Source organism: Vulpes vulpes, chromosome 6 (assembly GCF_048418805.1).
Source record: "Vulpes vulpes isolate BD-2025 chromosome 6, VulVul3, whole genome shotgun sequence".
NCBI classification, from domain to species: Eukaryota; Metazoa; Chordata; class Mammalia; order Carnivora; family Canidae; genus Vulpes; species Vulpes vulpes.
Window position 1 is genome coordinate 51,956,810 of NC_132785.1, and position 18,852 is coordinate 51,975,661.

General features: G+C 42.2%; 1 protein-coding gene across 4 annotated transcripts in view; it reads left to right on the top strand.

The window, feature by feature from the left end:
- The first annotated feature begins 3,638 nt into the window (after positions 1 to 3,638).
- The window catches only part of TPP2 (tripeptidyl peptidase 2), a 69,443-nt gene continuing 54,229 nt past the window's right edge, over positions 3,639 to 18,852 (top strand). For all 4 annotated transcript variants that reach the window (XR_012002040.1, XR_012002041.1, XM_026008891.2 and 1 more), the window contains exons 1-2: positions 3,639 to 3,898; positions 11,126 to 11,254. Coding sequence is in view for 2 of the 4 variants with exons in the window: in XM_026008891.2 (XP_025864676.1) it covers positions 3,734 to 3,898; positions 11,126 to 11,254 (294 nt within the window). In the remaining 2 variants the exon portion in view is untranslated. The remainder of the gene's footprint in view (positions 3,899 to 11,125; positions 11,255 to 18,852) is intronic.

Here is an 18,852-nt window from a genome sequence, read left to right on the forward strand (position 1 = left end):
GGCGGAGATACAGGCAGAGGGAGAAGCAGGCTCCATGTGGGGAGCCCGATGCAGAACTCGATCCGAGGACCCCGGGATCATGACCTGAGGCCAAAGGCAGATGCTCAACCACTGAGCCACCCAGGCATCCCTGGAGATATGTTTTCTTAAAAAAAATTAAGTCCTAGAAATAGTAAAAACCTATCTGTCCATATTATGTTTCACAATTTCACAAACCAATCTCTTTATCTCAAGGAAACAGGCTTTAAGGTTTTACTATATGCTAAATTGATTTTTAAAAACAAGTTCTTGAAAACTAATCCTTTGGGGGGAAAATCACTTTGTCTACCTCATCTAAGTCCAAATCTATCAAGTAGGATGTCAAATGAGATGATCAGGCCTAGTACACTGAATCTTTACTGCATACCAGCTACACTCTACTAACAGCATTTATTTATTGCCACTGTGGGAGATACTTTTTCACATTTCGTTCTGATAAAACCCTCAGACTGATAGTTGAGGACTTTGAGGTCTTGTTAATCATGAAGCTGATTAGTGACAGAACTAGTCCTAGAGTCCCTTAACTTCTAACTGCTTTTACTAGAATATTCTCTGCCTCTCTTGCTCAAGTCAGGATACTCAGGATCATTATTAGGATCAGCCTTTAATTGGAATCCTAAGTCAAACATTTTTCTGGCACCCCAAGTTTGGGGCCCTGGGAGGAGCAGCCTCATGGCAAATGCTGCACAGGATTTCAAAACCCAGCAGCCAGGACAAGGTGGATGCTTTCAAAATCGCTACATGGCTTTGGAAACTTGACTAACAAATATTGTCTAAATGAGGTGGCACCACAATTGCTGCAAAGAGGTGACTCGTGGGAAGCTTATTGCCTCTCGCGGCCCCTTTGCACTGACTTGCAGGCTCAAATGGGCAGGGGATGGGGAAGGGAGGTGTGTCAAGAGCACCTGGCTCTGCACATCCTGCTATGAACAATGCTATGTGGGAGGGTTTCATGGGTCCAGCCTATTAATCTGCCCCAGATAGGGTAAGTGACACCTTTGTCTGACTCTACTGTGTCCCCTCCTCCCCTGCCTCTTCCTCCTCCTCTCATTCCTCAGTCCTTGTTTTATTTATCTGTACCTTCATTGTTCCCTCTAGTATCCTCTACTTATTTCCTTCCCATATCTGTCAAGCTGTTTGTCAAGTTTTGCAGACTGACTCAGCCTTGAAAGATTCCTCTTAGCTGAGAAAGTCCTTAAAGCAAAGGAGGAAAGAATGTAAACACAGAGCGTGGATACTATGGTTTGAAAACAAAGAATAAAGGACTTCATTTTGAGTTAAAGTGATTTTAGGGGTTATATGAAATAGTGATTATTACTGTGGTACAAAAGTCATAATTTCAAAACGATCAATATCTAGACATTTAATGTCATATCTACTCTTTAAATTTTTTAAAATTTATTCATGAGAGACACACAGAGAGAGACAGAGACATAGGCAGAGAGAGAGGCAGGCTCCCTACAAGGAGTCCGATGTGGGACGCGATCAAGGACCCTGGGATCACGCACTGAGCCATAGGCAGCCGCTCAACCGCTGAGTCACCCAGGCATCCCATATCTACTCTTTTCTAAGTGTATCTGCTTGAAGATGTGCATATGGTGGAAGGATATACTTACTCTCCTTTGCACCTGTCACATCTGGGTCTACCACTTTTTGGTGCAAAAATCATCTTACTATTGTGCAGTGTCTGCAGGGGAAGTAGCCTTTGGGGCATCAAACAAAAAGGGACAATTTGGAATACTGGCAGCAAAACCATCTTTAATCACAGAGCCCAGTAACATGCATCTCACGCGTCTTTTTGAAAGCTACATTTTAAATGACCTTTGTTCAGCAATTTGTAATCAAAGTTTAAGATTTGTCCACAGTGTTTTGATCAACTTTCTGGTTATTAAAAGATAACTTAATCCAAAAGAAAAATTTTCATACTTTCTTTCCAGGAAGACGTTTAAAATTAAATTTTAACACACAACTTTTAGATCATAAGTGATCACTGACTTTCCATTATAAATGTGGATTTCATTAGGAGAAAACACCATAGAATGGAAATAAACTTTCAAGAAACAGTGATGTAAAATGACTGGTTTTAGATATATTTTGGGGGTACCTGGCTGGCTCAGCCGGTAGACCTGCCACTGACTTTTGCTGTTGGGGTGGTGCATTCAAGCCCCCATGTTGGGTGTACAACTTAGGTAAATACGTGTTTTGAATATGACTTTGAATATGTCCAGATATTTTATAAACAGACACTACTAGGTATCAAAGAGTAACATTCAACTGGACATGTTTAAGCGGGTGATGTAGGGGCGCCTGGGTGGCTCGTTGGTCTGGCGCCTGCCTTTGGCCCAGGGCGTGATCCTGGAGTCCTGGGATCGAGTCCCACGTCGGGCTCCCTGCATGGAGCCTGCTTCTCCCTCTGCCTGTGTCTCTGCCTCTCTGTGTGTCTCTCATGAATAAAGAAAATCTTTTAAAAAATTTTTAAAAATAGGGGATCCCTGGGTGGTGCAGCGGTTTGGCGCCTGCCTTTGGCCGAGGGCGCAATCCTGGAGACCCGGGATCGAATCCCACGTCGGGCTCCCGGTGCACGGAGCCTGCTTCTCCCTCTGCTTGTGTCTCTGCCTCTCTCTCTCTCTCTCTCTCTCTGTGACTATCATAAATAATAAATAAATATTTTAAAAATAAATAAATAAAAAATTCAAAAAATAAAAGCATTGCTGAGAAGGGGTCTCTAAGCCTCGGCAGGTTGCCAAAGTAACCCGAGGCGCAGATGCGCTCCGGTCGCCCAGCTGTGCACACAGATCACTAAAGAACCACGAGCGCGGCGTGGAGCAACCGATGGCTACCGGGAATCCGCAGAACTGCCGATCGTGGGTCGGTAGTTGAGTGAACCTTAAGGAACAACGGGGGAACTTCGACTTAAAGGGCCAAGCAGTGGTTCCTAGAAATCTGGGAAGCTAAAGGTAAGTACGCGACGAGGACGGGAGGGGCGGGCCTCGGCGTCCCACGCAAGGCCCCGACCCGCTTCCCGCCGCCGGGGCTCCGGCCTGTCCCACGCGCCTAAGCGGTGCCCAGGGAGACCCCAACCCCACACCACTGGCTCAAACACCGTCTTTCGGAACTCTACGTCCGGGCCAGCCGCCGACATGCCGCGACTCCAGGGGCTGGGGGCTGGGGGCTGGGGGCTTGGGGCTCGAGGCTGGGCCCCTTCCCTGGTCGGGGCGTTCCTCCCGCAGCGGACCCCGAAAACTTTGGTCCAAGGCTCCAAGCGCGGAAACCATCACTCGCCCCGCGCGAGTTCCGGCTCCGCCGCGCTGGCGGCACAGTTCCTTCCCGGTCCGTCGGGGAACGCTTCGCCCGGGACACGCTCGGAGCCCGGTCCCCTACCTAAGCACCATCCCAAGCGCCGGCCTCCTGAAGACCCCGGGGGGAGAAGCGAGACCCGGCCCCGCGCACTCAGGCTCCGCCTCCTTCCTTGCGGCCCGGGCAACACTCCGGCCCGGCCCCGGAGAGCGGCGCCTTTGGCTGACGTCGCGGTGCGTGATTGGCCGCCTCCCCCTGGCGGGCCGCGATTGGCCGGCGCCCGGCCCCGCCCCCGCCCCCGCCCCCGCCCAGGCCCGCGGCCGCCCGGGTGTCCTCGCGCCGCTCGTCCGCGCGCAGCCTGGCAGTTTGCCTCTTCCTCGTCCTCCAGCCTGCGTCCATGGCCACCGCCGCGGCCGAGGAGCCCTTCCCCTTCCACGGCCTTCTGCCCAAGAAAGAGACCGGGGCTGCCTCCTTCCTCTGTCGCTACCCGGAGTATGACGGGCGGGGGGTGCTCATCGCAGTCCTGGACACGGGGGTCGACCCCGGGGCTCCGGGCATGCAGGTGCGGCGGCCGCGGAGGGCGGGCGCGGGCGCGGGGCGGGGGCGGGGCGGGGGCGCGGGCCGGCCGGGGGCGCGGAGGGGAGCGGCCCGGAGCCCCGCAGGCCGAAGCCCGCTGTGCGGCCGAGCGGGAGCCGGCCCCGGCTGAGGCGGGCGCGGGGCGCGGGGCGCGGGGCTCGGGGCTCGGCCCGGGCAGCCCTCCCGGCCCAGACAAAAGCGGCTGGCCGGGCCGCCTGGGTCCGCCCTTGGCCCCGCATCCCCTTCCTGCCCCGGTGCGGCCGGGCCCGGGCCTCGGGCCCCTTCCCCCGCAGCTCCCTCGTGGCTCGGGCACCGGCCCCTGCCTGCGATTTTCACATTTTTTATTTTGGGTGGGGGTGGGGAGGAAGCAGGAAGGGGGCAGATGACCTCTCGGAACTTCATTTTGGTTGCTGTCGTTGGGGAGATTTGGTTTTGGGGAGAATCTGTCCTTAGCATGAAAGCCGGGTTTCAAGAAGATAACTCGGTCAACTTCCGGAATTGTTTCCTCTGCTAGTTTTACGTGTTCTATTTTTAAACCATCTTCTGCAGTGTAACTTGTTTAGGGTCATTGAAACGCTTGGTTTCGTCTTTGTTTTACATGAGAACCCAATTTAGTTTGTTTTTGGCGAACTCTTCAGGCTTTATGAGAGGAGGCTTCTGTGGTTTGTTGTTGTTCGTATGTTTTTTTGTTTTTTGTTTTTTGGTTTTGTTTTAGCCTCAAGGTGTAAGGCAACATACCCTAATTACGAGTTTAAAAAATTCATTGATTTTGCCATAGGCACCTTCGAAATCTTTAAAGCACTGTACCCAAAGGTGACTTTAAAAGATGTGTGTCTCTCGCTTAAAAGTATTCTAAGTCTTCAGAGTTTGACTTTTGTGAATTTCGCCTTAGCCTATTACTGAAATACAGTCCTAAAATGTCACCATTGTTGAGGATGCGTCTCTTAAAAATCTAATCTAATCCTGTCGTTCGCTGCTCTCTTCCTTTTGTGAGCCCGTCCGCTGTGTACCTTACTTAACCCTCCTTTCTACACCAGATGCTGGAGTTGAATGATTCTCTTCCTCCCCCAAGTACCCTCTGGCCTTTGGATCTTTTATTGCACGCTCGCTCTCTTAATTGAGGTGGCGCTCTCCGAGGTTAGGATGTCTTGGGGGCAAAAAGGGAACCGGTCTGTCTCTGTGCCGCATCCCTCCAGGAGGCTTGCTTCCCCCTGTGAATTCTTCAGCAGCCCTTTGGAGTACAACACACCTCGGGCTGGCAGAGCCAGACAGCCTTGGTGAATCAGAATAGCAAGTGATGTGTCCCTTCCTGGTACCTCTAGTGGTAACGGGCTGTTGTATTAATAACTCTGAAGACTTACAACAGTGACAGCTATCACCTCATTGAGGCTTTATTACACAGTAGTAATGGTTTCCATGCTGTTGTAGTGTATGTTTACTTTTTATAGGGATAAGTGGGAGGAGAACAGCTGGGGTAAGTGTTTACTGGCTCCTTTTTTGTCAGGATAATAAAAGGATCAGGAGGGTTTGGAGGAGTACTGTCTCAGTAAAAATGCTTTTGTAGAACTTCCCAGTCTGCTTCACTTATTGTTCCATTTCTCTCTGCAAAGTAACAGCAGTTATGCCACAGTGTTGCTAGGAAAATTGAGAAAATTATTTACATGTGACTTTTTAAAGGGCTCAAGAAAAGTGGTAAGTAAACACTAATATTTTTTTTTTTTTGGAGCAGGTTTATTTAGAAGTTTATGCTGGTATTTAAATCAAATGAAGGATAAATATGTGTTAGGTATTTGGGGGTTTTTGTTTAAGATTTTATGTATTTATTCACAAGAGACGCAGAGAGGGAAGCAGGCTTTGTGTGGGGAGCCCGATGTGGGACTTGATCCCAGGACTCCAGGATCACACCCTGGGCCTAAGGCTCAACCTCTGAGCCACCCAGGCTTCCCACATTAGACATTTCCTGCTTTAGCAAATAACTTTGTAGATCTATGTATACATCATTAAGATAAGAAGGTAGATAGAAATAAAAAGGAAGGAAAGAATGAAAAAAGGAGGCCAAAGTGGACATTTGGAAAGCCAGTGGGGGTCTGCAAAGGCACAAATGAACACTTGGGAGAAGGCAGTAGAGTGTCATTCTATGATTGCTTTGGGCCCAGTGCTCTTCGGTGACAGCTGCCTGGGCTTATAATAAGTAGAGGGTGGGCAGATGAGAGGAGTAATAAGTACATAATGATTGTGTCTTTCCTCAGCAAATATCCAGGCACCTACCAGGTGCCTAAGGTTGAGTAAAAGATGTCCATCTGCAAGTGTCACCACGGTTGTTGTTGGGGGGGGGGGAGGGGGGAGTGTGTGTGTGGGGCGGTCAGTGAGACCTGGCCTCAGGGCCTGGATGGGACTTTTGCACTGGACCTGGAAAGAATATGCAGTAGCCAGTTGGTTCCCTGCCATTAATCTTCCTTTTGCTCCATCCTGCACATTGTCCAGTTATTTTCCTTAAAGCAAGAAAGGAAGCAAACACCTATAACACCCTTGTTTAATACAAAACAAAACTTTTAAAATGTTGATGTCCTAGTTGCCTTTGCATAAAAATTCTGAAATTTGAATTTTGTGTGGCCCTGCACATCCAGCTTGACCTCTACGTGGTGCCTTGGTTCTCACTGTCCCCTCATCACTTCTGTCCACCCCACTGTTAACCCTTTGCTTCCTCCTTGAACATTCCGCCCTTTCCACTCATCTACATTTGAGGCCTTTCCTCAACACATAAGTTAATCTGCCTGCAAGCCTTCCACCATCACCTGTAAACTCCTGGTTAATCCTTTAAGACCCACCTGGGTCTTGACCCTATTAGCTTTTGGGATATCTGCTGATTTAATTCAGACCCCCAGCATATATTTACATGTGGGTGCCTGCCATTGTGTTAGGATCTGACGGTTCAAGATGAATAAGGACCAATTCTTACCAACAATTATTGGGTGCTTTTTTTCCTTTTTGCTCTCATAGCAATGTGTTCAGATCCCCCATAGCACCTAAAATGTTTCATTTCGGTATTTCTGTTACATAACCTTTTTTTTCTGTCAAAGTTAAAATTATTTGACAGCATGTATCCAGATTGATTTTGTACGAAATATGCTTATAACATTAAATATTTTTGCGGAGTGGAAAAAAGTGTATATGTGTGTACAATGTATGTAATTTCCTCGTGGAGAAAAAATGGTTTTGGGAAGGTTACAAGCGGTTCTATAAAAATTTTTCTATTTTTACATTTACTAAAATAATAAGTACAATAAGTAAATTATCATATATATATATATATATGTAATTGGTTGGTAATATTAGGTGCTGTGGAGTTGATTGTGACTTTTATTACCTTTCTCTTGGCTAGTCTTCCTGAATTCCCCCAAGCTGGGTTTTATGTTCTATATGATTTCATAGATACTGTCCTGACCTTTTTTATTTATTGTCCTATGTTGCAGTTATCGCTTTACTAACTTGTTTTCCAGTTAGATTGTAAGCTTTCTGAAAGCACAGCCTGATTTGTTCATCAGTCAAGTTCTGATGGCAGACTATTCTGAGGATAATAGTCACTTAATAGTATTTGCTTATGAAATATCTTCCCTTGCTTAAAAGAATACTTTCAAGTAAATACTTATACATTCACTTTGTTTTGTTTAGGATAATTTAAAATTCCCCTCCCCAATTTCTTCTGATCCTCTAATGTTTAATGACTAGCTCACTGCCCTCACCAGCTCCCCAACCATAATCAATTCAGTGGAAACACAAAGTAACTCAGATTCTTGCATTTGGAGAAGACTTTTGGGAAATTTCTGTTTTGTCCAGCCAGCATAGCCCTGTGAGCACTTCTCCGTGCCCCACCGCGATACACAGGGTTCATTACCTTAGCTGTACTAACAACTCTGGCAGTGGCTCAGTCCCTCTTTGCCATGTAATATACTCGCCCTCTCATCCCCCGCAAAGGTGAGGGATTTCATTCTGATGGTAGCAGTTCAGTTTCCTTCTCCCAAAGCTCCACTGCAAAATCCTCAGCTGGTTTGCCTTCTTTAAACCTCTTCTTCCTAACCCCAGACTCCCTCTTCTGTCTTACTGTCTCCTGTGGAGTGGTTGCCTTTACCTAATGGTGAAGAAAGAGGTACAGAGATAGAAAACTGCATATATACGAATTTTTAATGTAGGAGAGATACTAATAAGTAAAGCTTGTAGCAATAGTAGATGTAAATAAGTCACTAAATCCCGTTAGGCTTTCTTCCTTTGCTCACACATTGATAATGAGGTTTTTAATGAGGGATCTATCTATGTCTGGCTTGTTAGTGATCTCTCGTGATTCTCGATCTCAAGTCACTGAAGTTGTTTGCTTATTGAATAAGAAGGTAAAGATACATGATTGTGCTCTTAGTGCTGTGGCCTAGCTTTTCAAATTACGTGCTTATTTGGGTTGATTTTTTTAAATGTTATTTTCTTAAGTTCTTAGTACATGGTTTAGCTAGTTTTAATTTTATTGGGGAGTATTAGCTTCCTCTTATTTCCATTTTTTATTTTGGATTTTCTTACATTTTCCTTCATGATTTCATTTCTAAAAATAAAAGATATATGTACTGAATTAGCCAATCCCTTCAAAATCAGTAACTGATTTAAGTTTTATCATAGTCTTATCAGAGTTTGGTACGACTTCTACCGTAATTTTTTTGACCTTGATTTTGAGTCTCCTGAATATATTACTTAATTACTAGTGTAGGCATCTAGCTTAAAAATTACTCTACATTAAAGAAAAACCAAACAGCTGTGCCTGGAAGACCTTTCTGGCCCCTGGTGCTCCTGTGGCAACGTTAAACTGGAGTAAGATTTTGGGTCCATCAAGAACCCCCTTGCTTCTGCCTCGTAAAGAAGAACATGTGCACCTTTGTTTCCTCCACATGGTGACTTTCCCTCTCCCCCACTTTGGTAACTTAACTGTGGAGCTTTGAGGGCACTGCCTGCAGTTGGGGATGGGTAGGGGAAGCTATGCCTGAGAAGACACAGAAAGGGACACTAAGCTTGATCTTAGAGAGAGTGTGAGTTCTCCAGAAGGAAAAGGAGTTGGAAGACCTTGTGCTTTTGTGACACTCTTGGTATTTCTTATATTACATTTTTTTCCCTTGATGGGAGGGGTCTTCTTTTTTCAGTCGTCTTTGTGTCTCTGTGCCTGATTTCTTGCTAATAACGCGGTTCATATATCTTGAATGCTAGAGATTCCCTTTGCAAAGCTAGGCTAGAAAGATCCCATAAATGGTTTTTCCAACAAAAGCAGTGTGAAAATACAATACTGCTGTTACCTGTAGCTATCAGCATGGCCCAAATGAAAATGTGTGGTCTGGCCCAAAAACCATGCCTTAGGAAAAATCATTCTTAATGCTGAGTAACTTAGTCTCAGATTATTCAGTCGTTAAATATGTGTTGAGTACCAACCAGACACTGCTAGGTTTGGGGGAATTTGGTGAGTTAAATAGACATAGCCCTTCCCTTTAATAATGGTGCTTATTTTCTAATAATGGAAATAGATCAAGAATCAGCTAAATGGGTAATTACAAATTCTGTGAAGGAAACAAGGTACAGTGAGGAAGAATAAGGTTCAGGTTTAGGACCATAGAAGAGGTCATTAGGGAGACCTTTCTGAAGGGGTGACATTTTAGGTGAAAACTGAAAGATGAGATTGGGATGTCTATGAAACAGCTGAAAGATGATTCCAAGCGGGAGGACTGTATACAATGTTGTGAGGCAGGGAAAAGTTTGACACATGGCAGAAATTGAAAGGAGGCCAGTGTGGTACAGGACCGTATGTGGCAGTGCCGGGTCATGCAAAGGCGTTTGTAGCAAGTGCGTTGGGATCTGTTGCATGATGCCACATGGAAAACTGGCGCATAGTACAGCCTCTTTTATTCTTTTGGTGGGGGCCAAGAATGGGCCCTGGGAGACCTGATAGGAGCATCAGCATTAGGAAGGCAAGGGATGCTGGTGGGAGGAGAGTCAGCATAGTGGTGGTGAAAATCAAGGGGGAGAAGATGGACTTGAACTGCATTTTAGAGGTAGAATGAAGCCAACTTCCTGACAGATTTGATGCAAGGAATCGATGCAAGTAGTAAACTAGAATTAAAGAATCAGAGAAGGACTTTTAACCTGGTTTGAGCAACTGGGTATGTATCAGTTCCTGAGATGGCAAAGCCTAGAGAGAACTAAGTTTGAATGTTAAGTTTGAACTTTGGACTCACTGAATGTGAGTGCTAGTGTGGCATCCTATAATTACATGGTATTGCATGCTTCCTCCCTCAGGTTTTGTGCTTGTCCAGCCCAAAGTTCACCTTCTTCAGATCTTTTCTCAGATGTTACCCTCAGTGAAATCTTTCTTGACCAACCTAGTTAAAGTTGAAACCCCCACACTACCTCTTTCTTCTGCTTAATTTTTCTCCGTGGTAATTATCACCATCTGGCATGTTATAGTTTATTCACTGAGTAGAACAGAAGATCTATGAGATCAGGGACTTCTGTGTCTTGATCATCATTATGTGTGTTCCCAGTACCTAAAACAGAGTGGCCTATTAATCTTGGAATTGACATCCCATCACTTCTGCCATTTTGTTTTCAGTTGAAATGAATCATGAAATCCAGCACATGCTTAAGAGAAACGGGATTTTACTAATATCAGAAATACCAGGAGGAGGGTGGGGGTCATTAGGGGCCGTCTTAGAAAAATTCAGCGGTGGTGTTTGTTTGTTTGATAGTGAGCTTAAAATTGGGATGTATTTTTCAATGTGGTTTCAAATTCTAAAAATTTCAAGTTTTGGATAGAAAGGCAGGAAAAGTGACCAGACTGTAGTTTTGTCTTCATCTTTCCCTGTCCCTTTGGGAACTTGTAACATGAAACATTTAGGCTTTAATAATTTGGATATTTGTTTATTATTTATAAATATTATAATATTTATTAACTGAATACATAAGATCACTTGAAGGATTTTGTGGTGTTTTCCATGACTAAATTTTTCGTATGTATCTGTCCCTCTTTTTGGCTTAAAACAATTCAATTTTCTTTTTAAAATGAATGCAGATTTTATAGGATATTTTAGGTAGGTATATGTGTGTGCACATATATGGAGGTTGGCATTGCTTTTCTAAGGACTAAAAAATTAAATCTGTGATTTATATTTTAATTATCTCTTACTTTTAGGTTACAACTGATGGAAAACCAAAAATCATTGATATCATTGATACAACAGGAAGTGGTGATGTGAATACTGCTACAGTAGTAGAGCCCAAAGATGGTGAGATCGTCGGTCTTTCAGGAAGAGTGCTCAAGGTTAGAACTTTTATCTTTTTATCAATATTTTTTTCCTTTTTTTATACTGGTTGCCTCAAAGCACCTAATGTATGTTACATTTGGTGGTAGGTTATTCATTACCTGTTGCTCTTTAACAGATTACCCTCGAAACTTCATGTTTTAAAATAACAAACATTTATTATCTCACAGTTTCAGTGAGTCTATAATCTGGGTGTGACTTAGCTGGGTGCCTCTGTTTAAGAGCTCTCCTGATCTTGCTGTTGGCCAGGGCTGTGGTTTCATCCAAAGGCTTAGTCTGAGTGAGGAAGGGGAGTCTGTTCTCAGCTAACTTGCTCAATTGGTTATTGATAGGCTTCAGTTCTTCTCTATGGGACTGTGTCACACTATCGCTGTGTTCCCTCCAGGTGACTAATCCAAGAGAGAGTGCCCAAGGTGGAGGCCATGGTCTTTGTACAAATTAATCTTGGAATTGACATTCCATCACTTCTGCCATTTTGTTTTCAGTTGAAATGAATCATGAAATCCAGCACATGCTTAAGAGAAACGGGATTTTACTAATATCAGGAATACCAGGAGGAGGGTGGGGGTCATTAGGGGCCGTCTTAGAAAAATTCAGCGGTGGTGTTTGTTTGTTTGATAGTGAGCTTAAAATTGGGATGTATTTTTCACAATGTGGTTTCAAATTCTAAAAATTTCAAGTTTTGGATAGAAAGGCAGGAAAAGTGACCAGACTGTAGTTTTGTCTTCATCTTTCCCTGTCCCTTTGGGAACTTGTAACATGAAACATTTAGGCTTTAATAACTTGGACTTAAGTGACTGGCTTTGTGTTACTCTGTGTTGGTAGAAAGACCTTGGTAGAAAGTTAAACTAACATGAAAAATGATTAGAACACTAAAAGCAGTTGGTGAGGTGTTAGCTAATTAGCTTCTTACAATGGCAAGAACTTGATTGTGATTTAGTACTCTTTATCTTTTAAACTAATAAGCAGAATTAGTTTGGAAGATGAATTTATGTTTATGTCTAAAAATCTCTATTGAACTCTACCCATCTTCTGTCTGAATCATGTTTAGGTGTTGTCTTCTGGCTAAGATTGTTGTGGCATTGTATCAGTTTTCTCTGCTACGTAATGAGTTAACACAAAATTAGCAGCTTAAAGCCACATAGATTCCTGTGTTTTTTATCTTACTGTTTCCATAGGTCAGGAATCTGGCATGGCTTTTGGTGGCTCTCTGTTCAGTATCTCATGAGACTGTAATCAGGCGTTGGTTGGAGCTGTGGTCTCATCTGAGGCTTGGGATCCTCTTCCAAGTTCACATGGTTGTTGGAAGGACTCATTTTTCTTGCAACTGTAGAGCTCACAGCAGCTTGCTTCTAGGCCAGCAGGAGAATCTCTTTGACCTTTGGGATGGCCCCAGTCTCTCTTTTAAGGAGCTCACTTGATTATGTCACAAGGGTAATGTCATTTTTTATTAAAAAGATAAATTAGAGACCTTAATTGTACCTGTAAAATCCCTTCACCTTTCCTATATTACTCACCATATCACGATCACAGGGGCAATAGTCAGAGGCCCTGCCTTCAATAAAGGGAGAAGAATATACAAAGGCCTGGGTCATCCTTAGAATCTGCCTACATACAGGCAGACAGGAGGCATTGTCATCCATGTTTTGCTTCCTTTTCCATGTGTTTGGGACTGAATTGTTTGACCCAAAAATCACATGTTGAAGCCCGAAGACCCTCATGATGGGATTAGTCTATGCTTTCTTTCTGCCTTGGGAGGATGCAGTGAGAAAGCTGCACCTACAAGTCAGGAAGAGTCTCCCCGGAACCTGACCATGCTGGTACCCTAGTCTCATGCCCAGCCTTCAAAACTTTGTGAGAAAATAAATTTCTGATGTTTGTGATATTTTCCACCCAGTCTATTTTATTTTCTTATGGGGCCCAAGCTAAGACACTGTGTGTCTTAAAAAAAAAAAAAAAAAAAGTTGTAAACTGGAGGGAAATGAGTTTTCTGTACATTTGAATTACTCTAAGGTTTTGCCTATCTTCCCCAAGTTGACACCTTGTTATTTAGAGTATATTTCAGAGAGACACAAGGGGTTCCTATGAGTTACATTGCTCTGGGAAACTAGGGAACACTCCTACTAAGCCCTGCAGATTTAGAATCCTGTAAAGTATTGTCCTCAATTGTTTATTTTAAGCAGCTATAGTAGCCCCCGCTAGATAAACCACATGGACTGATAATATCACTGGTGCTCAAAGGTAGAATTACATATACCATATATATGCTGTGAAATGAGATCAGAAAATTAATATTTTGATATTTAAATCTTTTCTCAATTTGGTGACATACTTCTTTAGTTCTAAAATATTCTCTACCCATCAATATAGTGGGAGGTTTTAATTTTATTTTTAATTGTATACAATATGTCTTCATAGTTTAAAAAGACAAATACTTCTTCAAGGCTTCTAACAGGAAAAACTAAGTCCCTTGTCCTACCTCTCCCTTTTGCCACCAATTCCCACTCACCAAAAGATTAGTCTTTGATATTACAGTATCTTCGAAGTTTTAAATAACATCCTAATACTTTTTTTCTTGAACTTTTATGTGATTTGAGACTTTATCTGTAGAATTAGCACTGTGGAAGAAGAGGATTTACCTTTCATGTCCTTCATCTGAGTTGTCTGGTGTCTCAGGTTACTTCCTCCCATTGTTTTTGCTGTTCTTTTATCTGGAACTCCTGTTCATTGGACGGTAGACCTCTTGAGTTGATCTTCAGTTTTTCTTTCTTTCTCTTTCCTTTCTTTCCTTTCCTTTTCTTTTCTTTTCTTTTCTTTTCTTTTCTTTTCTTTTCTTTTCTTTCTTTTCTTTTTTCTTTTCTTTTCTTTTCTTTTCTTTTCTTTCTTTCTTTCTTTCTTTCTTTCTTTCTTTCTTTCTTTCATTCAAGATTATTTATTTGAGATAGCGTGAGTGGGGGAGCAGAGTGGGGGAAAGAAGCAGCCTTCTCCCTGAGCAGGGAGCCTGATGCTGGGCTCAATCCCAGGACCCTTTGATCATGACCTGGGCCGAAGGCAGAGGCTTAACCGCCTGAGCTACCCATGTGCCCCAATCTTCCAATTTTCTTTTGTTTTTCCACCTTTTCTTCGTTGCTTTTGTTTTTTTCCTTTCTGAAAGATTTGTAAGATTTTTCAATATTCTTTTCTAGCCCTTGTCTTGAATGTTACATTTTGCCTATTATTTTTTAAATGCAGTTCTGTTCATGTTGACTCAGCATATTTTTGTGTCATGTGTGCAACATTTTATCTGTGAGGATATTGTCTAAAAATTTTCTCGTTTCTTCTTTTTACTCACCTTCTTCCTCCCATTCTCCTTTCCCCTTTCCCTTCACTTCCTTTTTTCTTCACTTCCTCCCTCTTCCCTTTCTCTTCCTCTTTTCTCCCTTCCTTCTGCTCTGCTTTCTGCTTGAGTTTTCCGCAAGGTATCTAGTTGTCTTGGCTGTCCTTTGTTTAGGAAGGCACATAAAGGTGATGGAAGTGCTCTCTGCTTGTGCAGGGTCTTGGAGTGAGGGCAGTGATGCTGTCATGGCAGACTCAAAGGTGTCAGTGTATGGCATACCTTTTCCCATAGGGATGCTCAGTTACCTCCAAGAGGATCTTAGCATATTTGGCCTGGGCTTTGAGGCGAGAGAAAGAGAAACCTGTCCATGTTCAGGGGCTTACACCTAGTGCCTGGGGGGATCTTTTGCAGACTCTTCTCTATGTCTCACCCCTCCCCTCTACTATGTGAACCTCTCTAGAAAGCTAACATTTCAACATCCCTCTGTTTCAACGTCTAGTTGCCTGGCTGGTCAGGTTTGGGCAGAATGTGGGATGGGGGTCAGGATTTTACAGATTTTCCATCAGTCTTTGATGTTAGCTTCCTTCTCCATCTGTACATGTGACATAACCGCAAAGATGTTCAGCTAATTTTTTTTCAAGGATGTACCAATGTTCAGAAATTTTACAGCGCTCATTAAAAAGAAAGATGTTATTAGTTGCTGGGATTTGGCTAGCTGGATCTCTCAGAACTGTTGAGCACACAGTTTTTGGACAGCGACATACTGAGGTGTTCAGATTTCTTTGACTTAACCATGCTTTACGGTGAATTAAACATCTGTATTTCAGCTTCTTCAAAATAGCCTATAAACTGTTAATGGTTAATGTCTTACTCTTCTCCCAGTTTAAGATGAACTGCTAATTAAGTGCTTTGAACATTCCAGTAATCTCATTCTCTAAGGAGGCTATTCCTAGGCTGTTCAGTTACTTTGCCCGGTGACACTCCCATGAACAGATAGAAGCAAAAAAGTGAACAGAAGTTCAAAATCTTTTATGGTGAAATGTACAGACATAAAGGAAAGTGCATAAAACACGTATGTACAGCTTGATGAATAAAGTGAATGCCATTTTACCCACTGCCCAGATGAGACCAAGAATATTGTCGTGCCTCCGAAGTTTCCTGTTCTCCCAGATCACAACCTACTTTGACATTTGTGATAATCACTTCTGTGCTTTGCTTTATAGGTTTTACCACCTTTGTGTGGATACATGAAAAATATTGTGCAGTTTTGCCTATTTGAGAACTTTATTTGATATCATTTATGTATCATTTTACATGAGGTGCTTGCAAGATTCCTACCATTCAGCCATGATGTTGCATGTAGTAATGACTTGTTTAATTTCATTGCTATGCAAGATGCCATGGTTCATATGTACCACATTCTGTCCGTTCTACTGCTGATGAACAGTTGTTTCCAGTTTGGGAGTCACTAACAGCTCTTTAGAGAACATCCTTTTGTCCATATCTTGTGCACATATGTATAGATAATTCCAGGATGTGTACCTGGGAGTGGAATTGCTGAGTCATAGAGATACAGCGTGACCAGGTGATACCAAACAGTATTTACACTAAATATTTGCCAACTATTTGCACTAAAATGCATTTCCACTAGCAGTGTATAAGAATCGTAATAGTCGCATGGGTAACACTTGATATTTTTAGGCTTTTTAATCTTTGCAAGTATGGTGGGAATCTAGATGTATCACGTTGTGGTTTTAATTTGCGTTTTTTAAATTATTAATGCCATTGAGCAGCTTTTTCTATATTGTTAGACATTTGGATTTCCTCTTTTGTGAAGTGCCTGTTCAAGTCTTTTTGCCCTCTTCGTCCCATACTGAGTTGTCTTGTGTCTCACTAATTTGTAGGTATCCGTTACACATTCTAAGTACCTGTCCTCTGATGAGATGTGTCAGGTGTCTTTTCCCATTCTGTATATCTATCTTCACTTGTGGTGTCTTTTGATAAGTAGAAGTCCTTAAATTTAATGTGTTTGGATATTAGACTTTGCCTTTTTGATCAGGGCTTTTCATGTCTTAAGACGTCCTTTCTGACCTCAAGACCATGAAGATACTCTCCTCTATCATTTTCTTTTGTTTTGTTTTTTGTATATTTTTTTGTTGTTCCTCTATCATTTTCTAAGAACTTTTACCATATTTCTTTTCATGTTTTAGAATTCACCAGAATTGATTTTAGGCTTGGTTTGAAACCTAAGAGGATCCTGGATTCTCTTTTCCATCTGAAAACCAGTTGCCCCAACACCATGTATTAAAATTCTCTAATCTCCCTACAAATTTTCAGTGCTTCCTTTTACTTTGCAACCTTTAAAATAGGGGTGATACAGCTTTAGAGTATCATTTCCAGTTCTCTGTGTCCTTTGGGTATTTTTTTCTCCTTTATTCTAATTTTAGTAGCCATTTGGAAGGGAGCTTGGTGCTTTTTAAAATTCTACCACATTCAACTTGACTTTGGTTTTAACATCATCGGTATGCTTACATATATAAAAAAAAAAAAAAGTCCAGGCATAGTGAATGACTTGGCCAAATTTGGCCCTATATTTAGGTGCAGTGGTAGCTAAGGGAGTGTACTGACAGTACCACGAGGCTGACAAGGCTGAAACATAGAGGAAAAAAAAAATTACTGTAATGGAACATTAATACTCATGATGACATTTGGCTTAAGAAAATGTTCAGTTCATTAGGCATCCCCTCTTTAAAAGAGTTAGGGAAAAGAGATGTAATTAGTAATGAAAGAGATTCTCTTTCTCCAAGAAAATCAGCCTTATTCCATTGTAGTATTAATCTTAAAAATAAAACTGCCAGTTATTTTACCAGCAAAAGTGGATTTATTCAGGAATAGCAGAGAATTGCAGTCTGATACAAGCAGCCTGTGGCAAAATTATAGGCAAGTCCCCACCCAGAACAAAGAGGGGACCCCTGTTTCCTATAGAGGAAAGGGTGGAAGATGGGGGGCTGTTACAAACGGAAAGTCCCTTGGAGTAAACTGCCTGCTGCTCAGGTGGTAAATTAGTATCCACCAGTGAGATCCCTCTCTTCCTGGGTCTGCAACTGATGAGCGCTAGGGTGTGAGAGCACCCCCTGCTGGCCTCCAGACTCCATTCAAACCAACATTCCTTTTTTATTAATTTTCACAGTAGTTCCCAGGTAATAAAACAGTTTTAAAGGTAACCACTTAAAATGGTCAAAATATAAAGCTTTGATTCATAAAAGAGACTACAAATAAGTTCATGTGTATGAAATACTCAAATAGGCAAAATGACATATCCCACAGCTGCCTCATAAAGTTACCTTTACTCAAATTTGGTTAATGCTACATAGGAGACCCATGATTAAAACAGTTATTTTATGATTTTTTTTTTAGTTTAACTTTTTGTAACCAGTCTGCCTTTACTGTGAGGAAAGTAAGTAGTGGTGGTATGAGATGTATCTGGTTGTGGGGACCCTGCAGATTTTGATCTCATTTATAATTAAATGTAAATTATGTCTCGTGGATTATTTTTATTGTGTTATATATACTGTAAGGAATTGTGGTTAAATATATGTTAGCAACTGTTTAGCTTGCAGTTAATCAGTTATTCCATTTAATCCTTCGGCATTTCACAGCCTTTTATAATCTCCTTGTACAAAGAAGTTGCCACTAGCCTAGGGTTACAAAACCTATGTAGTAGGATGTCTGTGATGAAATAGTCTTTGAATTTGCCAGCTAGTGACTGCTTACTTTTTTGTTGTTGCAGTGCCATATTGTTGTTATGTCACAGGCTATAGCAGGGACATTAGAGTTAAGAATTTCTGTTCTCAAAAAAAAAAAAAAAAAAGAATTTCTGTTCTCTAAAAGAGGTTGGTAAGTTTTGAATGAAAAGTACTAGTTTATATGCCAACATATTTGAAATTTTGCATACTCCAGATGTCCATTTGATTCCGAAATGATTACTGACACATGCAGGCTTTTGATAGTTCAACCTTATGCTTTGTACACATTTGAAAGATGTTTTTAATGATTATGGGTCCTGAGATTACAAAGAGTGTGAACATTCCACATTTTCTTGATAGACATTTGTGAAGTTGATTGATATTCAGTGCATTTGTGCAAAGCATAATGTAGGGAAGGATTGTTTTCTTCCTTTTACACACGAGGAAATACGAATCTATGGGTGTCCTCTCTGGTTAGTGGCAGAGTTTGAATTCACAGCCAGGTTTACCTAAGTCACACTTCCTTTATGCTGAA